The sequence below is a fragment of the Panicum hallii genome, chromosome 5 (genome assembly GCF_002211085.1).
Source record: "Panicum hallii strain FIL2 chromosome 5, PHallii_v3.1, whole genome shotgun sequence".
Classification (NCBI taxonomy): domain Eukaryota; kingdom Viridiplantae; phylum Streptophyta; class Magnoliopsida; order Poales; family Poaceae; genus Panicum; species Panicum hallii.
Window position 1 is genome coordinate 8,122,848 of NC_038046.1, and position 21,188 is coordinate 8,144,035.

Here is a 21,188-nt window from a genome sequence, read left to right on the forward strand (position 1 = left end):
CACTACCAGTAGCCGCCTCGGCTCCTCATCTCCCGAAGCTAGCGCAAGATGGCAAGGCAGCTGAAGGCCAGGATCCTCGCCGCGGCCGCGGCAGCTGTGGTCGTCGCCTCGTCCCTGGTGTGCGCGGCCTCCGCGGCGGCCGACGCGCCCGCCCCGGCCTTCGCCGCCGTGTCGGTCGCCGCCGCGGCTCTCGGCCTACCTCTTCTGCTAGGACGGCGTGGCCCGTGCATGGCCGCACGCGGCGCACCGCCCCTGTCACGACGGTGTGCGCCGCGCGCCCACATGCCTGTTTGTACCGTCCGTGTCAAGATCGGCTGTTTCGTGCTGTACCTTTATATACGGGTGCAAGTAATTCTTTATTTATATTGATGGAGTGTATACGGTGGGGAGGTTAAATACACGCGCATACTTTGCGAATTTTGCTGGTACTCCCGTTCGCGATCCGCAGGATCAAGCGGTGGTCGCGCCCGCGCGGGGAGTCCGCCGGTCTGTGCGACTGGCACATGATTGACGGACAGGGCCGATCCACCCGATCGGGATGCGAACGAACATGCGAGGCGTGCTTGCACTCCTCCGTCTGCACGCCGCGCCCACGACGCGGCCGTTGATTAGGGAGATTCGTCTGCGCAGAATCCAGCGAGGGATTACTAGAATTACTTGACGGCATGATTAAAGGCGTCTTTCGTAACGTAAAATGATTAAAGACGTATACCTATTTTTTTTTTATAATAGGAGCAGTTATTTTTCGGACTTCACTTCCACATGATGGAAGGACTTAGCTGATGCATGGTGCCGATCGAGGGCCAAGACAAGCTTAGAATAATTAACTTTATGATGCATGGTGCCGCGGGAACCCCCACTGTGGGTTGTTGCTTGGATGTTGTGCGGCATGCTCGTCCTCTATAATAAACTTAGCACATAAAGTTATTTTCTCTAATAGGAGAATACTCGTGTGTCGTGTCTGAACTTGGTACTATAGTCAAAGAGACGTGTGCAGGGCGAGTGAGTTTTTTTTCCTTTTCCGTTCGGGTGCTACCGAATCATAATTTTTTCCCGCCAACGGCCGGTCAGAAATGGAGAAGGCCCGGCCCAAGTTGCGGTACTGTTCCCAGCCGTCTTCTCTGTCGTCTGTCTCCCACTCTCCCATCACCTCACTCCCACAGCCCTCTCCCAGGTCCCAGCCCTGTCCAGATCCAGATGGGAGCTCCACCGCTGCCCTTCTCCCTGCCCCACGCCGCTCTCCTCTGATCCCGCACTCGCCGCCGTCCCCACCGCCGGCGCGACCTCCACATTCCCCACCGCCTATTCGCCCCACCATCCGCCGCGGCCTTCTGTAGAACCCACCGCGCCGCCGTCCACTTGGAGTGTGGAGCCGCAGCCGCAGCCACAGCCACAGCCACTGCAGAGCAGCCACCGGTTCCCCTCTCCATCCGCCGCCGGCGCCGTCTACGGAAGAGGGGATAACCCGTCGGCCTCGAGTGAAGAGCCGGCGGCGCCGGCGCTTCTCTCCGCGGGAACACCCCCCCCCCCCCCCCCCCCGCGCCGCCGCCGGGAGGGAAGGAAGACCCGACTCCCTGGACTGAAGTGGCCACACCCCCACCGTCCGACTTACACAGGTACGAATCGAACTGCCCACTTCTACAGTAAGGGTGATTTGAGAAAGGGCATTTTTTTTCCAATACTGATCAACAAATATACGAGTGCTAGAATAGTGAGGATTATGATGTGATCAGTTCTTGGAGAATCGGGAAAGGATTTGGACTCTGGGCCTCTACTGACTCGTATAGTCGTATCTTTGGACATACTAGAGTTTTAGGAGCGGTTTGGCTACATCAAGGCCAGCCAATGTTGACCACCTAAGCTTCAGAAAAAACTGGTGCCATGCTCTCCATTCCACTACCGAGTTGATCTGGATTGCCAGATACGTGCACAGGCAAAACGAGTCTTTTCCGAAACTACAGCATGAAACGCGTGTGGTTATATGAAACAGCTCTATAATGTGTGATTCCACTGTCAAATTACGTTTCTAAAAAAAATGGAAAATGGGTATTGATCCTCACATCATACTATGCTAGCCTGCACTTCGTGACTTCTTTCTGGTTCAGGGATCTATTGTTCCTTAGGTTGTGCACATTATTTTTTTCTCAGGTGGACTTGAACCCTAATGCTTATTACTAGCTATTAGTTACATTTATATATGCTTTGTTTATTCAATTCAGGTATAACAGTTTTTGACATTGTTCATAATGAATTTATTGCAGACGGGATATGCTACATTTGCCTGCTTGGAGGTTACTTCCTTTTAATTTGTAAATATATATCTCGTTCTTCAATTATGGCAACTATGATTGAAGGGTGTGTTGGTCCAAGTGAGCTTCACCTGAAGAAGGAACTTATTGCCTTGAGAAAGGCACGTTTCTTGCGTGATCCTGAAACATGCTCATCCTGGAGGTCCCCATTAAGTTCTAAAACATTCTTAACAACTTCTGGTGTTACACATCACAATGGGATTGGCAGTAGTTTGTCACAACAGCACACAGAGCCAGCTGCTGCACCTCCCAAAAGTGAAAAGAAAAGGAAAAATGTTTATCTATACAACTGGAGGCATCATTCTAACAAATCCAGCGAAAGTGGGATAAAGTTGGATGCGGATGATAAGCAAGCCTCGGCAGACTGTAGCCTGGAAAGTCCATGCATTTCTAATGGCGTGGATTCTAGGAGTGACACATGTCTGGAAGTTCCTGTTAGCATATACAGCGTTCAAGGCTCGAATTCGTGCACTCCTGTTAAAAGAACTGTTAGAAGGGTGAGGAGGAGTTCATTCTCAAAGAAAGGAGCTATGAGGAATTCAACAGTTTCAAAGTTGCTAGATCTCCATGTGAACTCAGGTGAGCAGTCTGAGGATACTGAGAACTACAACTCTGAGAATCACGAGCAGCTTCAGAAGACAGGCTATTTTTCTCGCTCGACATCACCACTTTTTGCTGCATCGGGATGTTTTAGCTCATCGAATCCCTCAAAGCTGCTGAGAGTGCCAAGAAGAGAAGGATCTTCCTTTTCTTGCACTCCAGTCTCGACTAGCTCCTATTACAGGTACAAAGGGAGGAATCCTAGTACTGTAGGTTCATGGGATGGAACAACTGCTGCTTCACTTGATGACGATGGGCTGAACCAACCAGAACTGTTGACGAGTAGGTGTGGCATTCCATGCTATTGGTCAAAGAGGAGTAGACAAAAGGGATCTGAAAGGAGTTGTTCTCCTTCACTTTCTGATACACTTAGAAGAAAAGGTAGCAGCCTTTTATGTGGTAGTCAGACAATGCATCGAAGGAAGAAATCATCAGGCTCCAATAAATATGGATATCTTAACAAATCTTCCCAAGGTGTGCCGCTGTTGGGTGATAGTAGTCATTTTGCTTATTCATCATTTGATTCAGCAAGTGAAGTTTCAACCATCTTTGGAGAATTAGATCTGGAAGCTTTGAGCCGTTTGGATGGCAGAAGGTGGTCAAGCTGTAAAAGCCAGGATGGGATCGCACTTTCTGTGAGTGGAGCTGATCATGTAGTTCCAGACCACAGAAGCTTAAGCCAGAAATATCGACCAAGGTCATTTCTCGAAATTGTTGGTCAAAATTTTGTTGTACAGTCACTTGGTAACGCCATCACAAGGGAAAGAATAGCCCCAGCATATCTGTTCCATGGGCCTCGTGGGACTGGGAAAACATCTGCTGCAAGAATATTTTCAGCAGCTTTGAGTTGTACTGCTACTGGAGAGGCCAAGCCCTGCGGACTTTGTACAGAGTGTAGTGACTTTTTCACTGGAAATGGAATTAATCTAATTGAGGTTGATGCTACCAACAGAAAAGGCATAAACAGAGTTAGGCATTTGATTGAAAATATACCAGCATCCGCAACTTCTTCACGGTACAAAGTATTTGTTGTTGATGAATGCCATATGGTATCTTCTAAAGTCTGGTCAGCATTTATGAAATTTCTTGATGAACCGTTGCCTCGTGTTGTCTTCATATTTATAACAATAGACCCTGAAAACCTCCCTCGTTCTGTCATATCACGTTGTCAAAAGTACATGTTCGCCAAGATCAAAGACATTGACATAGTATGCCGACTGAGGAAAATTGCTATGAAGGAAAACCTTGATGTTGAATTGGCCGCTCTAGATTTGATAGCGCTAAATTCAGACGGTTCGTTGAGAGATGCAGAGACAATGTTAGATCAATTGTGTTTACTAGGGAAGAAGATAACACCATCACTTGTCAATGATCTGGTAAGTTATTTTTTTCAGATCATTGGATATTTTTTTAAACTATCAATAATTCTCTATTGTGTCTGGATATGCTAGCTTCATTGAAGTATTCTTTGGGACTTGCACATGTCTAAATGAAAACATTTATTATGCTTAGATAAGTTTATCGTGTTTTAAGGACAGACAATAACACACCGGTTTCCACATGTCATGTAGTATATATGCTGAATAGGTTCATTTTCATTCAGTGTTCTTTACTCAAGGTCTTGCCTTTTTCCCATACAGATCCATGAGCCTCTCTTCTTTTTAGTCACTTCACTTGGGGTGCTATCTTTTTCCTTTCTAACAATGGATGGGAGTAACCTCAGTTATCAAACTATTTTGCGTTCTTGCTTGTCAATACAAAATTGCAAAAGGATTTGGCATATAATTATGTCATGATTATCTTCGTGGGTTAACATCTGTAGTTTACTCTCGAAAAGTAGAATTCTAAGATTCCATGTACGACTACAGCAAATTGGAAGCCAGAATGTAATGCCAGATTCAAAACTGTCTAGCATCTTGAACTTTGTGATCTGTTATTCAGATCATTATCATACATGAATAGACTGTTCTCTGTTTTTTTGCTGGTTTTTCAGTTTTATGATATGAATTGTTGCACCATTTAAATTATTCACACAAACTCTAAATTTTGTTTTAAGGTTGGGGTTGTGTCCGAAGAGAAACTCCTTGACCTATTGGAGATAGCCATGTCATCAGACACTGCTGAAACAGTCAAAAGGTCAAGAGAGCTGATGGATTCTGGTGTTGATCCAATGGCACTAATGTCACAATTAGCTGGGCTTATAATGGACATCATTGCTGGGACCTATAGACTAGCGGATCCTACTTGCGGTGGAGATGGAATTGGCGGTCGAAATAGTGAGTCTTTCTTAACTTACGGATGCAATTTTTATGAGCTACGGTTCATGCTTTACTAGTTTACATATGATTTCTTATGCAGCCAATCATTCAGTATAATCTTGCTCTCTTACACTTGTGTGTTACTGTTTTTTGGAGTTTCCTCTCCTTTATCGTGGAGGTTTACATATGATTTCTTATGCAGTCAATCATTCAGGGTCATCATGCTTTCTTACACTTGTGTGTTACTGTTTTTGGACTTTCCTCTCCTTTATTGCGGAGGCAGCACACTGTACCTATGATTCTAATGCCTGACAGATGTGTTCGTGTAAACAATAATGTTTTATCTGAATTCTGAAGTCCTAACACATTTTTGCCTTCTGTAGTAACTGATGCTGAGTTGGAAAGATTACAACAAGCATTGAGGATTCTTTCTGATGCTGAAAAACAGATAAGACTTTCAAGCGAGCGTTCGGCATGGTTCACTGCAGCTTTACTCCAGCTTGGGTCAGGTCATAATTCAGAAATAACCCAATCAAGAAGCAGCAGTAAGCAAAGCGTTAAAGCAACCAGTGAAACCATGATGGAATCAGTGAGAGAATCCTCTGCAAGCAGGACTACATCTCATCCTTTATTCACTTTCCGTGATTCAAAGAAAGCATTGGATCTCAAAACAACCAGTGGGCACTCCAGTCCTCAAGTCCCTTCATTGTCGTCCAGGATGAAACCCAACGACAACGTTATTTATGGTGAATGTAGGTCTGTTGATAGAGCATTACTGGATTCTGCTCAAACAAGTATTCCTTCTGAACAAAGGCCTACAAATAGTGGAATCTCAGATAACCTTACCAGAGTTTGGTTGAAATGCATAGAGAACTGCCACTCGAAGACATTGCGGCAGCTTCTACATGATCATGGGAAACTAGCATCTGTCAAAGAATGCGAAGGTAAGCCTGTACATTTTCAATCTTGCACAGTTGTCCTTGCATATTTTTATGTTTTTCAGGCCTTCCTTTTCATTAGAAACTTTAGTTCCTACCACTGGATTAGAGCTGGAGCTGCCTGCCCATGTAGGGTATCTCAGTTCCACTGCACCATTTGTAAACTTTGATGACCTAACACTTGACTCAGAATGGGAGGTTTTTGATTCCAACTTTACAACATGCTAAAACTAAGGGTAGGGTAACTAAGTTGCCCCAAAAGCTGAATGAAGTTGTACTTTATCTGTTGCTTGCAGTTCCAACTTCATGATGAAATAAATGCAATCCTTAGAGTTATCTAGGGTACGAGTTCAGGTTCCAGCTTTTTGCTTGGAGCTTTTTGCTTCAAAAATAGGAATAAGAGTATCACTATAGCTTGGTAAAGCAAATCCTGTCATTAATTATACTGGGTTGAATTGGTTAATACCGTGCCCAAATTAGGTGAAAGATCCAGAGAACATTAAGCATATTGACTGTTATTTATTGTTGCACACTTATGCGTGTCAGTGTAATTTATAAAATTCAATGTCACTTGTCATTTGTTTGATTGAATTAGAATATCTAACGTTTCAAATATGGGGCTGGAATGGAAGTTTACCTATTTGTTGAGAAATGGGGCTTAGTTCTATGGTTTAAATCAAAGGAAGCGGATGTAATAGCAAAGCAATTTAGATTGCACTATTCAGTATCTCTGAATTACTAGATCAACTTTTCTGTATTTAGTTTTTCTTGAAGAAGTCTCTCTTTTTTTGTCACAACTTTAGGTCTATGTCCCTTGAAGCCTCCACCTTTTACTAGCTTAGGTCCAGATTCACCGCATTTGATGCTTGACAGATTCTTTTTACTGGCATTGCAACCAATAACTGATACCCTGCAGCTTGACAGATTCACCACATTTGATGCTTAATTGTGACCCCCTGTAAGTTGAGCATTGAAAGGATCATTGAAAATCTGAGGCTTGAAAATGGGAACATTCTTGAAACTGTAGAGACCAACAAGGAAATTTTCTTCTTCTTTTTTTGGCTGCTTATTTGTTCTTTCCTAGTGCACAGGCTGTTTGTCTGCCCAAACTAAATTTTGACTAACTTCATTTCCAGGCACTATTGTTGCTTTTATAGCATTTGAGGACAACGATATAAAGTTTCGAGCCCAAAGGTTTGTTAGCAGCATCAGGAACTCAATGGAAACTGTACTGAAATGTAATGTGGAAGTCAGGATTTGTTTAATGCAAGAATTTCTCGCCGGTGGACTACAGCATCAGGCGTACCCGGATGAAACAGGCGAGTCTGATGTCTTGAGTTGCTCAACAAACAGTGAGCATCCGAAAGGAGTTCTGAACCCATCAGCTGCTGGTGGTGGACTGCAGTCAAGCAACGTTCCCATGGTCATCTCTGATGGAAATTCTGGAATACATAGAACAAGATCGCAGGAGGTCTCTGTTGAACAGTTGAAGACAGCAGGTCGTGATGAGCAAAGGTTAGAGAGTGCATGGCTCCAGGCTGCTGCAAAACACACATCTGGTGTGTTAAATCAAGCAAGACCTGAGAGAAATCAAGTTCTTCCACAAACCGGTGGTCAGCATCATGGGAGGTCATCAATGGCCACCGTTGTTCCCTCAAGGCATGTTGACAAGGATCTGACTAGTGGACTGAAAGCCTTAAAGATCAGTGACAGTCATGGTCCCCAGATATGTCAGAATGTACAGACAGAGAATGGTTATGCTATTTCACCAAGCCTCTTGCACAGAAACAACCATTTGGCAAACTGTGACAATGAGAGTGTGTAAGTAACATATTTACTTTCTTTTTAACCTGCGTCAATCCATCATTATCTTGTGATCTTGTCTTTAGAAGATTGGCAGTGCTACTACGAAGACTGAACAACTGCATGTTACCTTTGAGCGAAGAAAATATAGCTGCATATAAATTACAGAGGGCAGCACACGGATAGAGTTTCTTATTTTCTAGTCAAATTATGATGCAACTTCTGAAAGTGTCATCAAAGCATCTTTAAACCCTTAGCATTAGACAACTCCATTCTTCTGCCAAATTCAGAACTATTCTAGCTGATCTACTTCTGTGTGTTTCATAGTTCACAAATATTTGTGCCTTTTCTCCTGTCTAGGATTTCAGACTTGTAATGCCCCCCATTTGCGTGCCTAATTTACAGGGTTTCTGAGTCCGGAGCACCAGGTTGCCACGGGCTCTTCCCATGCTGGAAAACTGAAAAAACAAAAAGAAGAAAGGTAAATCTGAAATGTGCGCGTATGAAGATAATTCTTTTTGGTATCAAGCCTCACATCTTATCTGATTCATTATTTTGCGAAACAGGGAAAAGGGCAGACACGGCTGAGGCCATCTTAAGTTGGCGATTGACGATGATACAGCGATCATTGTGCCCCTGGGTTGTGGAGAAAGGTTGAAAAGACGCCTGTCTGCGCCTCACAAAACTGCCTTGTTTCATTCTTTCTAGGGGATTTATGATGGCCAAATCATTATATTTTCCTTGCATTTATGCTTCTGCTCAGAGGATTCAACATTTTCAACGCACGCACTCAGCAAAGGCAGAGTGATGAAGGTTGGATATGCAGCGTAAATGTTGAGCATGCAGATTTTAACAAATCCTTCTGATCCGTCAATGCTTGCTGTACAGACATTTGGATGTGTATGCCCTTGCCAACTCGCAGGGCTGAGGCTGAGGCGTCGGCGCAGTTAGGAAACAACCATTAGCGAGTTGATCAGGCACACTTATTTTTGTGCATTGTTTTTACGGCATTTGACAGCATTTGAGTTTACCTTACATTTGTTGTTCTACCAAGTACCAACCCTTATTGTTATAAGAAAGGAAGACCCCATCTCGTTTTAACTTATGATGATCTTATCAAGTCTGTACAAGAACTGGTATCTCCTGTATTTTCCAGATTTATCATTGTATTGCCCATCCTAATCAGTTGCATTTGCTCAAACATTTCTGCATTGTTGCCCAAGTTCATCTCTCATACATTTCCCCTCTCATAGTTCCACAGCATGCGTTTGAAAGAGTCACTGCATTACTTCATAGTAGATATAGCTGTGTACACAGGTCGATCGATCGAGAGTACATGAACCAAGATACACACACCCTCAACCGGCGACTGCGCACGTCAACCGATCAGAACAACACATCCAACATGAAAATTCTGGCAATTAAAATAAACGATCAACTGATATAAATACGTATACTCCGTGGGGGCGGCAACGCGGCTCAGCAGAAGAGGTACCCGGCGGCGGCGGCGGCGGCGGCGGCGAGCGTGCCGACGGCGAGCGCCGGGCTGGTCACGGCGGCTCCGGAGCTGGGCCCGCCGGGGCCGGGGGCGGCAGCCGGCGCCTCGGACGCGGCGGCCACGGCGACGAGCGACGACGCCACGGCGGCAGCCGCAGCGAGGATCCTGAGCCTGAGGGTGGCCGCCATCTCGCTAGCTAGCTTCTCTCTCGGGCTCTCGATCGGCCGGTGCTCGATCGAGGGACGGGGTCGGGACGGGAGGAGAGAGAAGAGCACGGAGCTAGCGTGTTGGGATGGGACGGGGAGGGAGAGGGGGAGCCCCGGGCTTTATATAGCTGCCGCCGGAGAGCCTTGTTTAGCCTTGGAGACGAGGATTTCTTGGCCGGAGCCTCACAGCCTGGCTGGCTGGCCGGGCTGGCTTAATTTTAGGCCCTGCTATGATTAGCTGGGCGATTGGGCGGGGTCCGGATGAGTGATCAGTTTTTGGTCTGTTGCGCCGGGACGAACCCAAGTGCATGTGCGGCCGCCAGCCGGTGTGGTGGTGGTTATCAGTATCATCGACGATTCGGCGCCGGCATTGCGGATTGCCATCAGCCGCCTGCGCCTTGTTGTTCGAGCATCGCGAGGAATCGGGGGACCCTGCTCGACCACAGGCCTTGGTTCTGGAGATCGTTTCTTGCTAGGCAAATGCCGCAAGACCCCGCCGGCGCCGAGCCGAAACCACGCACCAGCCGCAGCCGGGGCACGTACTGAGGGGAAGCGCGCCGCGGCCGTCGCGCACGTCCTCCAGACTCCAGAGGCCATGCCCGCTCGGTCCGCGCTGCGTTCCACGCCACGCGCGCGAACTAGGCGGCGACACCGACACCCCGCGCGCGAGGCGACGGCCGCCCTCCTCTGGGTCGTGCTCCCGACGCCGGCGCGCCATGCGATGTTGGCGCTCCGTCCCCGGGCGTGCCGTCGGCACGTCCCCCCGGCCCGCCGACAAATGTTAGCTTGCCCACTGCAGGCACGTACGCTCGCGCCGTCACGACTCATGCGTATACACATCGTTGCCGCCACGCCCTCGACGGATTCGCGTGCACGGGCGCGAGTACCTGTTCCTCTGTCCGTTCAATCGTTCGGGAAGCACTGACCCGTACGTTGATCTCTGTGGTTAGAGCATCAATGCAAGCACGCAGGCGTAACCCACAGATCGAGAAGTACCGAACCAAATGCACAGGTGTTCAGACACTATTATTCACAGGTGAAGCAAGCAAAATCCCAAGACCAAACGAATGGGTATATTTCACTGCCAGATCAGCACTAAACCAACCAATCCCAACGCCGCTGATGATTCGGTCCACACGCACGCGATGCACACCCCGTTCCTCCACGGCATCAGCACCTTTCCTTTCATTTCCTTTTCTTTTTTCAGAGAAGAGCAATCGGTCTCAACCGCCAGCTCGACCGCGTCAGGGCTCCGTGAGCAGGAACGCGGCGGACGGCCGCTCCGCGGAGTGGTGGCCCGCCGTGGAGCTGCGGCGCCTCCCGTCCGCGCTGGGCCGGGCGCTGGCGCTGGCGCTGCTCCGCATCCGCTCCTTGAACCCCCGGCACGACTGCATGTGCGCGTGCAGCTCCTGCGGCTTGAACTCCTTCCCGCACTGCCTGCACGCACATTTCGCAAAAAGAGAGATGCGTGAGACCTACACCAATGTTCGAATTGGGAAACCAAATTTCTGTAGGATATCTGGACAATTCAGGCCCATCATGGTTGCGAACTTTCCGGTCACCAGGTGATCAGGCCCATGAAGACCGATGCGCGTAGGGGGACTGTTCATACGTCAGTATCTCTCTAGGCTCAGAATAAGACTCGAGAAGAGTCTACGAACGAGTCTGAATATATAAAGGTGTACCCTGTTTCGTCTTCTACTTGCACGGAATAACTTGACCTTTACTTGGTACAAGATCCACGCACGAATCAGTACGAACCTGGCAACTTTAGCCACATGAAGAATCCCTTCCCGTTTCTTTCCTTTTCCTTTTAAAACGAAATCCCTTCCCATTTCCGCCACGCGCCACCGAGACCCAACCTAGAAATCCTCACCGGCCGAGCCAGCCACCGAGCAGCACATGATAACGGCTAACGGTCTGTTCGTGAAATCCTACCCTCTAACTTAGAACTAAAAAAATTAAGAAGAATTTTACTATTTAGAAGTATTAAATAAAATCTGTTTATAAAACTTTTTGCACAGCTGGATGCTAATTCACGAGACAAATTTAATGAGCCTAATTAATCCATAATTTGCCACAATAATGCTACAGTAATCATCCGCTAATCATGGACTAATATAGCTTATTAGATTCGTCTCGCGAATTAACACTGGGGTTCTACAATTAATTTTGTAATTAGAGTTTATTTAATACTTCTAAATGATAAGATTCTTTTTAATGTGACCCCTCTAAATTTTAACCCCGAAAACAAACACAGCCTTAGACGGCCGAATCTAGTGAGAGGCCGAGCAGCCAGCACGCAACGGCGGCGCGGTCAGAGTCGATCGGGTCAACAACGAGAAACCAGCGCAGCCAGGAGTCGGCAAACAGAGAAGCAGCATCGCGGCGGCACTTACGAGCAACGCGGCAGGGTGGCAGGCTTGTGCGCGTCGCGCTTGCCCGGCTTGTCTTTCCCGCCCCGCCGCGACCTCGCCTTCCGGCTCACGCTGCCACGCACGAACGCATAAATAAAAGTTAACAAAGGAACCAAGCAAAAGCGTCAGGTCTGATCGAATCTGCGTTTGTACTCACCGCAGTCCGCAGCCGTCCATGCCGGGGCACGTCGGCGTGGGCGGCCAGTCGTCGACGCCGCCGCCGGTGGCCTCGGCGGCGCTGCGCCGCGACCGGCGCGCCAGGGGGCGAAGCGCGGCGTCGTCGGCGTCGGCCGCGCCGCACGTCAGCATGCTGTGGAGCGCCCGCGCCACGCGCATCCTCCGCGCCTGCTGATACCCCAGCGCGTGGCTCCTGTCGCCGCCCGCTCCCTGTCCCTGGCCCTGCGGCTGCTGCCCCTCACGCGGCGCCGCCCGCACCACCGCCTTCTCGGCCGCCGCTCCCTCCTGCTGCTGCTGCTGCTGCTGCTTCTGCTCGCGGAGCTCCTGCGACCGTGATACCTCGATCTTGATCACCACTTCCTGCTGCTGATGCTGCCTTTGCTCACGAACGCCGCCCTGCGGCTCCTCGGCCTTGAACGGCGCCGCACTACGGCGCGCCGACTCGCAGCCTCCGGGCGAGTCCTGGTCGGCCGGCGGCGGCGTCTTGGGGGAGCTCTCGTCGGAGTCTGGCGTCAGAACAACTTCCACGGGGCGGTCCTGACTGCACGGCGTTTCCTCCTCCTCCTCCAATTGTTTCTTCTCAACTTGGTATAAACAACACGTCAAATTGTTAACCTCAACGCCGAAATGATAAGAAAACACATTCTACAAAGAAGAAATGGCAAGAAAACTAGGTCACTAAGGAATTGAATAGAATGAAGAAAATTCAGGCTTGGATGGGTCACCTAGCGAAGGAGTCTTTCCTGGCGCTTGGGCGCAGGGAGGAGGTGTTCCCCGGACGTCGCAGCCCTTGAGCACGTACTCGTTGTCGGAGATGGGCGTGATGAGGTCGTGGTCCTTCAGGTCCTGCCACACGTACCCGGCCTTGTACTTTCTGAACAAGAATTAGTTAGCGCAACGGTCATGCAAGGAGGAAATCAGCAGAGCTGTACATATCCATCTGGATCAAGAATTTCATTTATAACAGGCAGTAAATGCAAATCAAACACTGCGCAAATCGGAATTGAATTGCATGGGGAAAAATGTCCATGGCCATGGATGGAAGGACAAAGAACTGGAACACCAACTCATCGATCACCGTACCTTTTGTAAGACCACGAGTAATTGTCCGGCATGTCCTTGCCGCGGAGCTCCGAGAGCCACCTCTTGACATCTGGACGGATCGATTCAAGGCAAAAGGGGAACGAACGATGAGCCGCATTGAACGATCAACGATGAGCACTGACGCGAAAGGATTCGCCCCAGAGGATTCAAAACAGGCAGGCAGAAGAGCGGCACGTACCGCGGAGGCGGACGCCGGCGCGGTTGCGGTGGTTGACGCGGAAGAGGTGCGGGTGGTCCGTCCTGCCGCCGCGGCTCAGGAAATACACCACGTTGATCCGCCTCACCTCGCCGGCGGCTCCCTGTTCTCCCGCCCTGTGCGCGTCCATGATGCTGCCCTCCTCCTTGTTGGTATCGCCGTCGACGACGGCGGCGACAGCGAGAGGGACAATCCGAGGGAACAAGGAGATACCACCAAAATTAAAGCCGCGTGCGACCCAGCACCTGCGCCCGATCTCCCCTATTTAAACCGACCTCGTCAAGGTGCAATCAAACGAGCCGATTCTTATTCGCAAGAGGGCAGGGCGGGCGAAGAGGGAGGCCGGCGCGCAAAGATTCACGGGCGGATCGATGGAGGAGCTGGGCACGCGTCGCCGCGCGTGGCTCAAAATGTTGGCGTGGGATTGGAGGGCAGTGGCAGGATAATGGAGAAGAGTGCTAGAGGAGAGGGTCCCCCCTGCAGCAGCTGCAGGCCCCCTCGTCCCCCAGGCGTAGGTCTGGGAATCCACCGGGGAGTGGATTATAATACGACGCCGGTGATAGTGTTTGGATGGGGTTAATCCCTATTTATACGGCCCCGGTTTGGTGATCGACGGTGATGGCCCACCTCGTAGGAACCGGGAGGAACAAATCGCCGATCGAGATCGCGCCGCGGCCCGTGCATTGTTTTTGCTTGGGAATTTCTCCATTTCTCCCCTCGTTGATCTTTAATCCCAGTTCGTGTAGTGTATATATATTTATATATATGCAGTAGTAAATAAAATATACTTGCATCCCTTGTCGGCGTGCTTGATGATCCACGGCATTCTTATCTGTGCAGCGTTTGATGATCCACTCCGTGTATGTTGGCCGTCGCCAACAGAAAAAAGCTTGGGGGCGGCCGTTATCTGCGTCTGTCGTTCGCTGACTGCACCAGCCCAACCTCGAGAACTCCGGCAACAGCAGCAGTCAGTGCCAACCTAATGGTAAAACTCGAGCAGCAGCGCCAGAATCCCAGTAAGCAATTCTCATGCTCCAGGGACCAGGAGCCGCGCACATAACATAAAAACGCCTCCTCTTCTGAAAGACAAAAACCGGATATTTGAACTGCCGCTGCAACCTACGGCTGTTTTCTTAAGGGCTCAGCCGTGCGCGCAGGACCGTGGCTTTGATCCTCGTAAACCTGCCATTTGGGTTCGCAGCATGTACGGGGCCAAAGATAAACCGCGGCCGGTCGGTCGTGGCCGGACATGGTCCTTTTCCAATTCCTCCCGCGGCGGCAGGCCTGCCACGGTACGCACCCCTAGGATGGAATGGAGGGGGACAGATCCGGCTCCTTTGTTAATGATCACCTCCCGGACTTGACGTCTAGACGTCGATATCGACGGCTGCAACAGCTTCAAGGTGCACTGCAGGCGTCGCTTTCCGAGTTCTTTTTTCATATATTACTAGTGGTATTTCGAAGGCATTTCTATTGTCAAAGCATAGCAATGCCCGACTGGACCTACTACAGCGCGCGGGCCGTTACATGTTGGGCTGGACTAGTCTGGAGCTGGGCTTTTTATTGCCAACCGTCTATGCTGAAGGGCCCAACTCTAATAAAACAGCCATGCCAAACGCGTATTCAGAGAAGGGGGATGCTGCAAGATACTACGAATAAACTTTCTGCCTGCCGTAATTTATTCAGATACTTCGTACACATACATAGATGTCGATACGGTGTCGTGTTGTGGTATGTTCAAACAACATATGAGCTGTACACATATTTCTGGGCTGAAAACATCATATCATCACCAACAAAAGGGCGAACACACGGATATTTCTGGGCTGGGAGCCTGGGACGGAAGCACATGTTTGTGATCGGATGATCAGCTCACGAATATGACCGACGGGTCGCAGCAGCACTCGTCTAGGAGGCAGCAGCAGCACAGGGCAGCAAGGCTGTGTGTCCAAGATATAAGAACACGTTAGCACAAAAACAAAGATTTTTACCTTTTTTTTGTCAGTGATGGATTACGAGAACCAGATGAAGCTGAACATTGATTACTAAATCAATTTGAAAAAAAATTCTACTGATCATATGTTTGTCAGGGATACTAGTTGAGGCAGTTAATTCATATGTAGTACTAGCCATATGCATGAAGCATGACTGCTTACCATCCTTCGAGGAAGCTCGACTCCCGCCGCGGCGGAGCTGCATACTGGTACTGCGGCGGCGCCATCACCGGCGGCCCATTGTTGTAGTACCCTGCGTGGCCGGCGCAGACAGTGATAAGTGCAATCGCATGAAAAAGTTTTCCTTCCATTTCAGCCGGGCCGGCGGCCGCGACGCTGAGTTCATGCGCACGTGCATCACTCATGCGACGCACGCGCAGGACTAGCTAGCTAGGACACTTACCCTGAGGTGGCGGGTACGAGTACCCGTACCTGCGATCGCTCATGGCGGTCAGTCACCGGCGTTGAGTTCAGGGGGGCTCGGCTCTGCGTGCTCTGCTTGCTGCACGGTGGAATGGAATAGGAGACAGAGCTCCGGTCTGCCGGCTATAAATAGCTGCGCGGCGGTGACTGAAGCACTGGAAACTGAAAACTCTATGTCGAGAGCGCCCGAAGTGTCCAAAGAATCTCGCGCGCGTGCGCCGGTGTCAGCAGATGGATCGCCGAGGAACGCCAGGGAAGGGAAACGAATAAAGCTTCGTCAGCTCCTTTTAATCTGCTGGCCCTTTTATCTTATCTAAAATCTGTTTTAAAATTTTCTGCACCTTCTTCCCCCTACCTTTCTCGTTCTTTTGGAGATTCCTGTCTCTAACTTTCAAGTTTCCCTCCCGTCGTCTGTCCTTAACAACGAACTCGTCGAAATTGAGCAAAGCGTTTGAGGGCCTCCATCGGCGGCTACCTGCGGTGGTAGCAAGCCGTTGAGCGACGCGACGAACAGGGTGCCGATTCGCCGCAGCGACGACGCAATGGGCAAATGCCAGTGACCGCACGAAGACTTAACGGTGGAGCTAGCAGAACGTAAACCTTGGCACGGCAATTGTGGAGTACTCTAGTGTGAACGCATCGGCTTAATTTCTTCTTCAGGGAAAGATTAGGGGAATCAAATCATCCGCCGACGGGACGGCGACGGGACGACGAGAATAGCCCGGGCGCCGGTGAGATCAGCAGCGCGCAGAGAACAGAACACGCGAGCGTTCTTGCAGTCGCCGACCTGATCTTGTCGTCCGAATGAGGATCAGCTGGTGGTGATTTCTTTCACACGCGACAGGTCCTCCCCAGATCGCCATTCTCCGGAGCTTTCGGCGGCAGGGCTAGCTGCCCGTTCGGCATTTGCGCTGCTTTTCTGGCGCACGGAATTGGCCGTGGCTGTGCAGCGCGGCGGCGAGCGTGGGCAGCGCGCGAAGGAGGGAGAACACGGTGGCAGTATTCGCGACGAGAATATGTAGCGGCAGCAGGTGGATGCTAACAGGCTCGGGCCTTGTTCAGGCAAGTGTCTGATGCTGCCTTTCAGCCTGTTCCAGGAATTGTGTGAGCTACAAGGATTCAGGGGAGGACGACGTGCGGCACTTTGGATCACCATCTAGAAGGCTGGCACTCTCGGAGATGTACAAGTACCTGTACCTCCTCCCAAGCATGTGAACGTTGGGAGCCCCTAAAGCCCTCGTCCCTAACTCCAACAGCAGTCCCTGAACTCATGCGACACAGGTGTGGATGCAGGCGCTCACACGAATTGACCAAGCTGACCACAAAATTTTGGGCAGCAAGAGATGTAGCCATGTAAAAAAATATACTAATAAGCTACCGATTGTTTCCATAGATTATGAGCATTTAATACTAAATTAACCATAGCAATAAAAAGGTGGATGGAAATAATGACAAAAAATCTTAAAAATATTTCTCTAGATATCATGTCCTCTTTCAACCAACAAAATATGATCTTAACATATATGCGGAAATAAAATTAGAAGATCGATTAGACCAATTGAAATAGTTTAGTTGAATAAGTTGAGATGTTATTCTACTGAGGGTTTATGAATAAAGTGGATTATCTGTGTAGTTATAAATTAATAAAACAGCCTTTTTTTCTAAAATAAAGTCAGGTAAAATCACAAACAAGAAGAAAAGACATGATGCCTTACTAGTTATATTCCCGTGCGTTGCTATGGACAAAATAATTTTTTTCTAAAAATCAAAACCTTTGTAGATGTACTGAAAATTTAGCTAGTACATCCAGCTCAAGGCTTGATGAGTTCTGTGAAAATTCAATTAGTCCAATCATATATTTATTTTCTAAGAATATTATACCCGTTTGTTGCTACGACCTATGTGAGTATCAATTTTTATCTTATTAAATATTTGTAAATAAGATATATCAACAGACATACATCTTGTGATGAACAATATTCATGTTCAATGTACGTATTCCAAAGTACAAAAACAAATAATTAGACATATGTGAACACAATAGAACAAAGTACAAAATAGTGCAACTTCGCTTTCTCCTTTGGACATGTGTGAACTCAGTAGGAAAAAAACTGCCTGCATGTCTCCTCCTCGTTCGACAAAACACCTCTTTTATTGTCGTACATGCAGCCAAGCCAACCCCATTTGTTGTTAAAAAACAAGAATTGATAAGTACTTGACGGATATATTTTCAATAAAATTTAGATAGGAGATGTTTAGGAAAAAGTAAAAGAAAAATTGTCAAGTCGAAGATGATATAACAATGAGTAATCTTCTCTTCTGCTGGCTGTTGTGAGAGAGAAATTTTTTTGTCAAGGATTCCCTCCGCATAGAGGTGGCGCTGGCGCCTGCGCATAGGCGTAGCATCCCATTCCATTATTCCATTCCGTCCCCATTGCGTTTGCGTTGCATATACACCGGCAGCAGGCAGCGTGGGCTTTTGTAAGATAGATCCGTAACCGTGCGTTGCTCTTGGGGAACTGCACGAGGTACACGCACCCATCCGCAAAAAAAATCTCCGTGCATAACAGAGGGTCACCAAGAATAGAATCCCAAAACTTTCGCCAATTGAACAAAAGGTCTAACACTACAAATCACCCAATTATTGAGCAAATCCAGTCACTCTGGTCCAATTCGGATCAAATCTACCGCATCAAAAATGGATCACAAAAAACACCATATCAGACAGCCAAAAAGTTCACCAATCAAACACTAAGGGTGTGTTCGTTTTCTGTGATCTAAAGTTTAGAGGGGTCACATCAAAGAGAATCTTATCATTTAGAAGTATTAAATAAAGTCTAATTATAAAACTAATTGCAGAACCCTACGGCTAATTCGCGAGACGAATCTAATGAGGTATATTAATCCATAATTAGCGGATGATTACTGTAGCATCACTGTGGCAAATTATGGATTAATTAGGCTCATTAAATTTGTCTCGCGAATTAGCACCCATCTGTGCAAAAAATTTTGTAATTAGACTTTATTTAATACTTCTAAATGATAAGATTCTCTTTGATGTGATAGGTCTAAAATTTAGAGGCCCGTAAACGAACACACCCTAAGGGCCTGTTCGTTTCCTACCCTCTAAACTTTAGACCCATCACATCAAAGAGAATCTTGCTATTTAGAAGTATTAAATAAAATCTGTTTATAAAACTTTTTGCACGGCTGGGTGCTAATTCACGAGACAAATTTAATGAGCCTAATTAATCCATAATTTGCCACAGTGATGCTACAGTAATCATCCGCTAATCATGGACTAATATACCTCATTAGATTCGTCTCGCGAATTAGCCCCGGAGTTCTGCAATTAATTTTGTAATTAGACTTTATTTAATACTTCTAAATGATAAGATTCTTTTTGATATGACCCCTCTAAACTTTAGACCCCCGGAAACGAACGCATCCTAAGTCTACTTCTGATCGAATCAGTCATTCCACCATATATATTCTCAAAGCTACATTCAACGCACAAAAATTCAGGTACGGAGAGCAAATAAAATTCAGATACCAATTCCATTAGGAAAAGGTAATACCAAGCTTCATTCCAGGCACCACCTATCACGGAGATTCACAACAAAAAGAGAACTCATACCTGAACACTAAGTAAGCATACTAAACATGCAATCTACGAATTCAGTAGAGATGATTAGCTAGCTGACCTTATTGACGACGATGCGGTGGAGTCTGGACGGCTGGCAATCAAGCCGCCCAAAGAAAGAAAGGGCACATCGGCCCCAACGGCGTCCAGTTCCCGCAGCTGAAGAAGCAACGTCCTTGCATCGGCCCCGGCGTTGTCACCACGTCGCCTCTGACGGCCACGCCGCAGTAGCAGCAGCAGTCAGTATTAGCAGCGCCACGCCGCCACCGATGCACCAGTGGAAGTTGTGACTCGCCGGCAAGAGCTGTTGCTGAAGTTGTAGCTCAGGCTCCGACTCCGGCGGCGGCGGCGGCAGTGCGGCACCAGTGAGCCGGTAATGGAGATGGGGACTCCAAGCTGCATCAGCTCGGCGAGGAGGCACGCCGTATTGCGCGCGTCGTCGAGCCCGCAGTGGAGGCGGCCGCTTCACTGCAGACCCGCCTCCCTGATTGCCTCCTGAAGGTTGCGCCGCCCAGCGCCGAACGCAGCCTCGAAGGGGATGCAAAGGTTGATCCATCTGTCGAAATAAGCAGGCTTTGCAAGTCCCTTGAAGCTGCATTCTGACTCCAGCATTGTGCGGCAATCCCAACCGCCCCAGGTGACGACGGCGAGGCGGTTCTTGGCTGCGCCCGCCGTCGCCAGCCACTCTTCGTGCATGGCCAGCACCATTGCGAGAGCTACGGCGCCTTCGACCTGCTCCTGCTGGATTCCTGTCAGCTCAGAGCGGAACACGGTGGCCTGAGATGGGCCCTCGCTCTGGGCGCGGTGGGGACTGCGGCGTCGACCCAAGAAGGGCCAGGCGGTGCTTCAGGCACGGCATCACATCCTCCACGCCACTGGTGGATCGGCGCATCTCCCCTTCCCGAATGCGTTAGCATCGATGCGCCACCACGCGGATCGCGAGGATGAGGGAGCCGAGCGGCACAAATTCACCAGCTGCACCAACGACGAGGGGAGGGGTGGCGCAGATGGATGCGGAGGAGGAGCCCCTGGGATGGCTGCTCCCATGCGGTGCAGGCGGAGGATGGGGAGTCAAGGGGCGGCGGCGCTGACGGAGATGGAGGACGGCACGCACGGGGAGGGGTGGGCGTCCAAAGTTGGGCGCGCCACGCGTGGGGGATCCGCGGCAGGCGTGCGTGCATGCGGAGGGGAGGGCGCGACGACGCGATGGCGGGACGGTGGCGCGGCGGGGCGGGGATGGCGCGACGACGCGATGGCGGTGGCGCGGACCGGCTCGCGGGCTGCGGCGGCACGAGGGGAGGGCGGCAACGGCGGCGCGAGGGGGAGCGAGGGGAAGGCATCGTGAGAGGCCGAGCGTCGGGAGGTGGAGGGCGCTGAAGCGGAGCGAGAGGGAGGGCGGCGGCCTGTAGCGAGGGAGAGGGCGTCGGGGCGGAAGAGACGGGAACCGGAGGCGTGCGGGGTGGGAGGGGCGGGTCGGGGGAGGAGGTGGGAGGCTGAGATCGCACGGAAGACGATCAGACGGCTGACGTACACCCGCAGACGGACGACGGGGGAGGGGACGACGTAGGTCGCACCTTGGTGTAGACGAAAAACATCGCCACCCTTTTCAGTGTATATATATA

General features: G+C 49.5%; 2 protein-coding genes, 1 long non-coding RNA gene and 1 pseudogene across 3 annotated transcripts; 1 reads left to right on the forward strand and 3 right to left on the reverse strand.

The window, feature by feature from the left end:
• Positions 1–1,551: 1,551 nt before the first annotated feature.
• Positions 1,552–9,111, forward strand: LOC112895528 (protein STICHEL-like). Its single transcript, XM_025963482.1, has 7 exons — positions 1,552–1,616; positions 2,262–4,285; positions 4,966–5,185; positions 5,551–6,111; positions 7,242–7,926; positions 8,314–8,389; positions 8,475–9,111. Exons 2-7 carry the CDS (start codon positions 2,336–2,338, stop codon positions 8,505–8,507), a joined length of 3,525 nt encoding a protein of 1,174 aa, XP_025819267.1. The 5' UTR covers positions 1,552–1,616; positions 2,262–2,335; the 3' UTR covers positions 8,508–9,111.
• Positions 9,112–10,856: 1,745 nt separating this feature from the next.
• Positions 10,857–13,948, reverse strand: LOC112892356. The gene is made up of 6 exons (XM_025959538.1): positions 13,489–13,948; positions 13,290–13,359; positions 12,932–13,080; positions 12,187–12,790; positions 12,012–12,101; positions 10,857–11,049 (listed from the first exon to the last, which is right to left on the reverse strand). Exons 1-6 carry the CDS (start codon positions 13,634–13,636, stop codon positions 10,857–10,859), a joined length of 1,254 nt encoding a protein of 417 aa, XP_025815323.1. The 5' UTR covers positions 13,637–13,948.
• A 1,205-nt stretch (positions 13,949–15,153) lies between these two features.
• On the reverse strand, positions 15,154–16,039 carry LOC112895532. Its single transcript, XR_003229203.1, has 3 exons — positions 15,904–16,039; positions 15,663–15,753; positions 15,154–15,446 (listed from the first exon to the last, which is right to left on the reverse strand). It is a non-coding gene; the product is annotated as an uncharacterized LOC112895532 (long non-coding RNA).
• A 3,423-nt stretch (positions 16,040–19,462) lies between these two features.
• On the reverse strand, positions 19,463–20,993 carry LOC112894811 (annotated as a pseudogene).
• Positions 20,994–21,188: the final 195 nt, after the last annotated feature.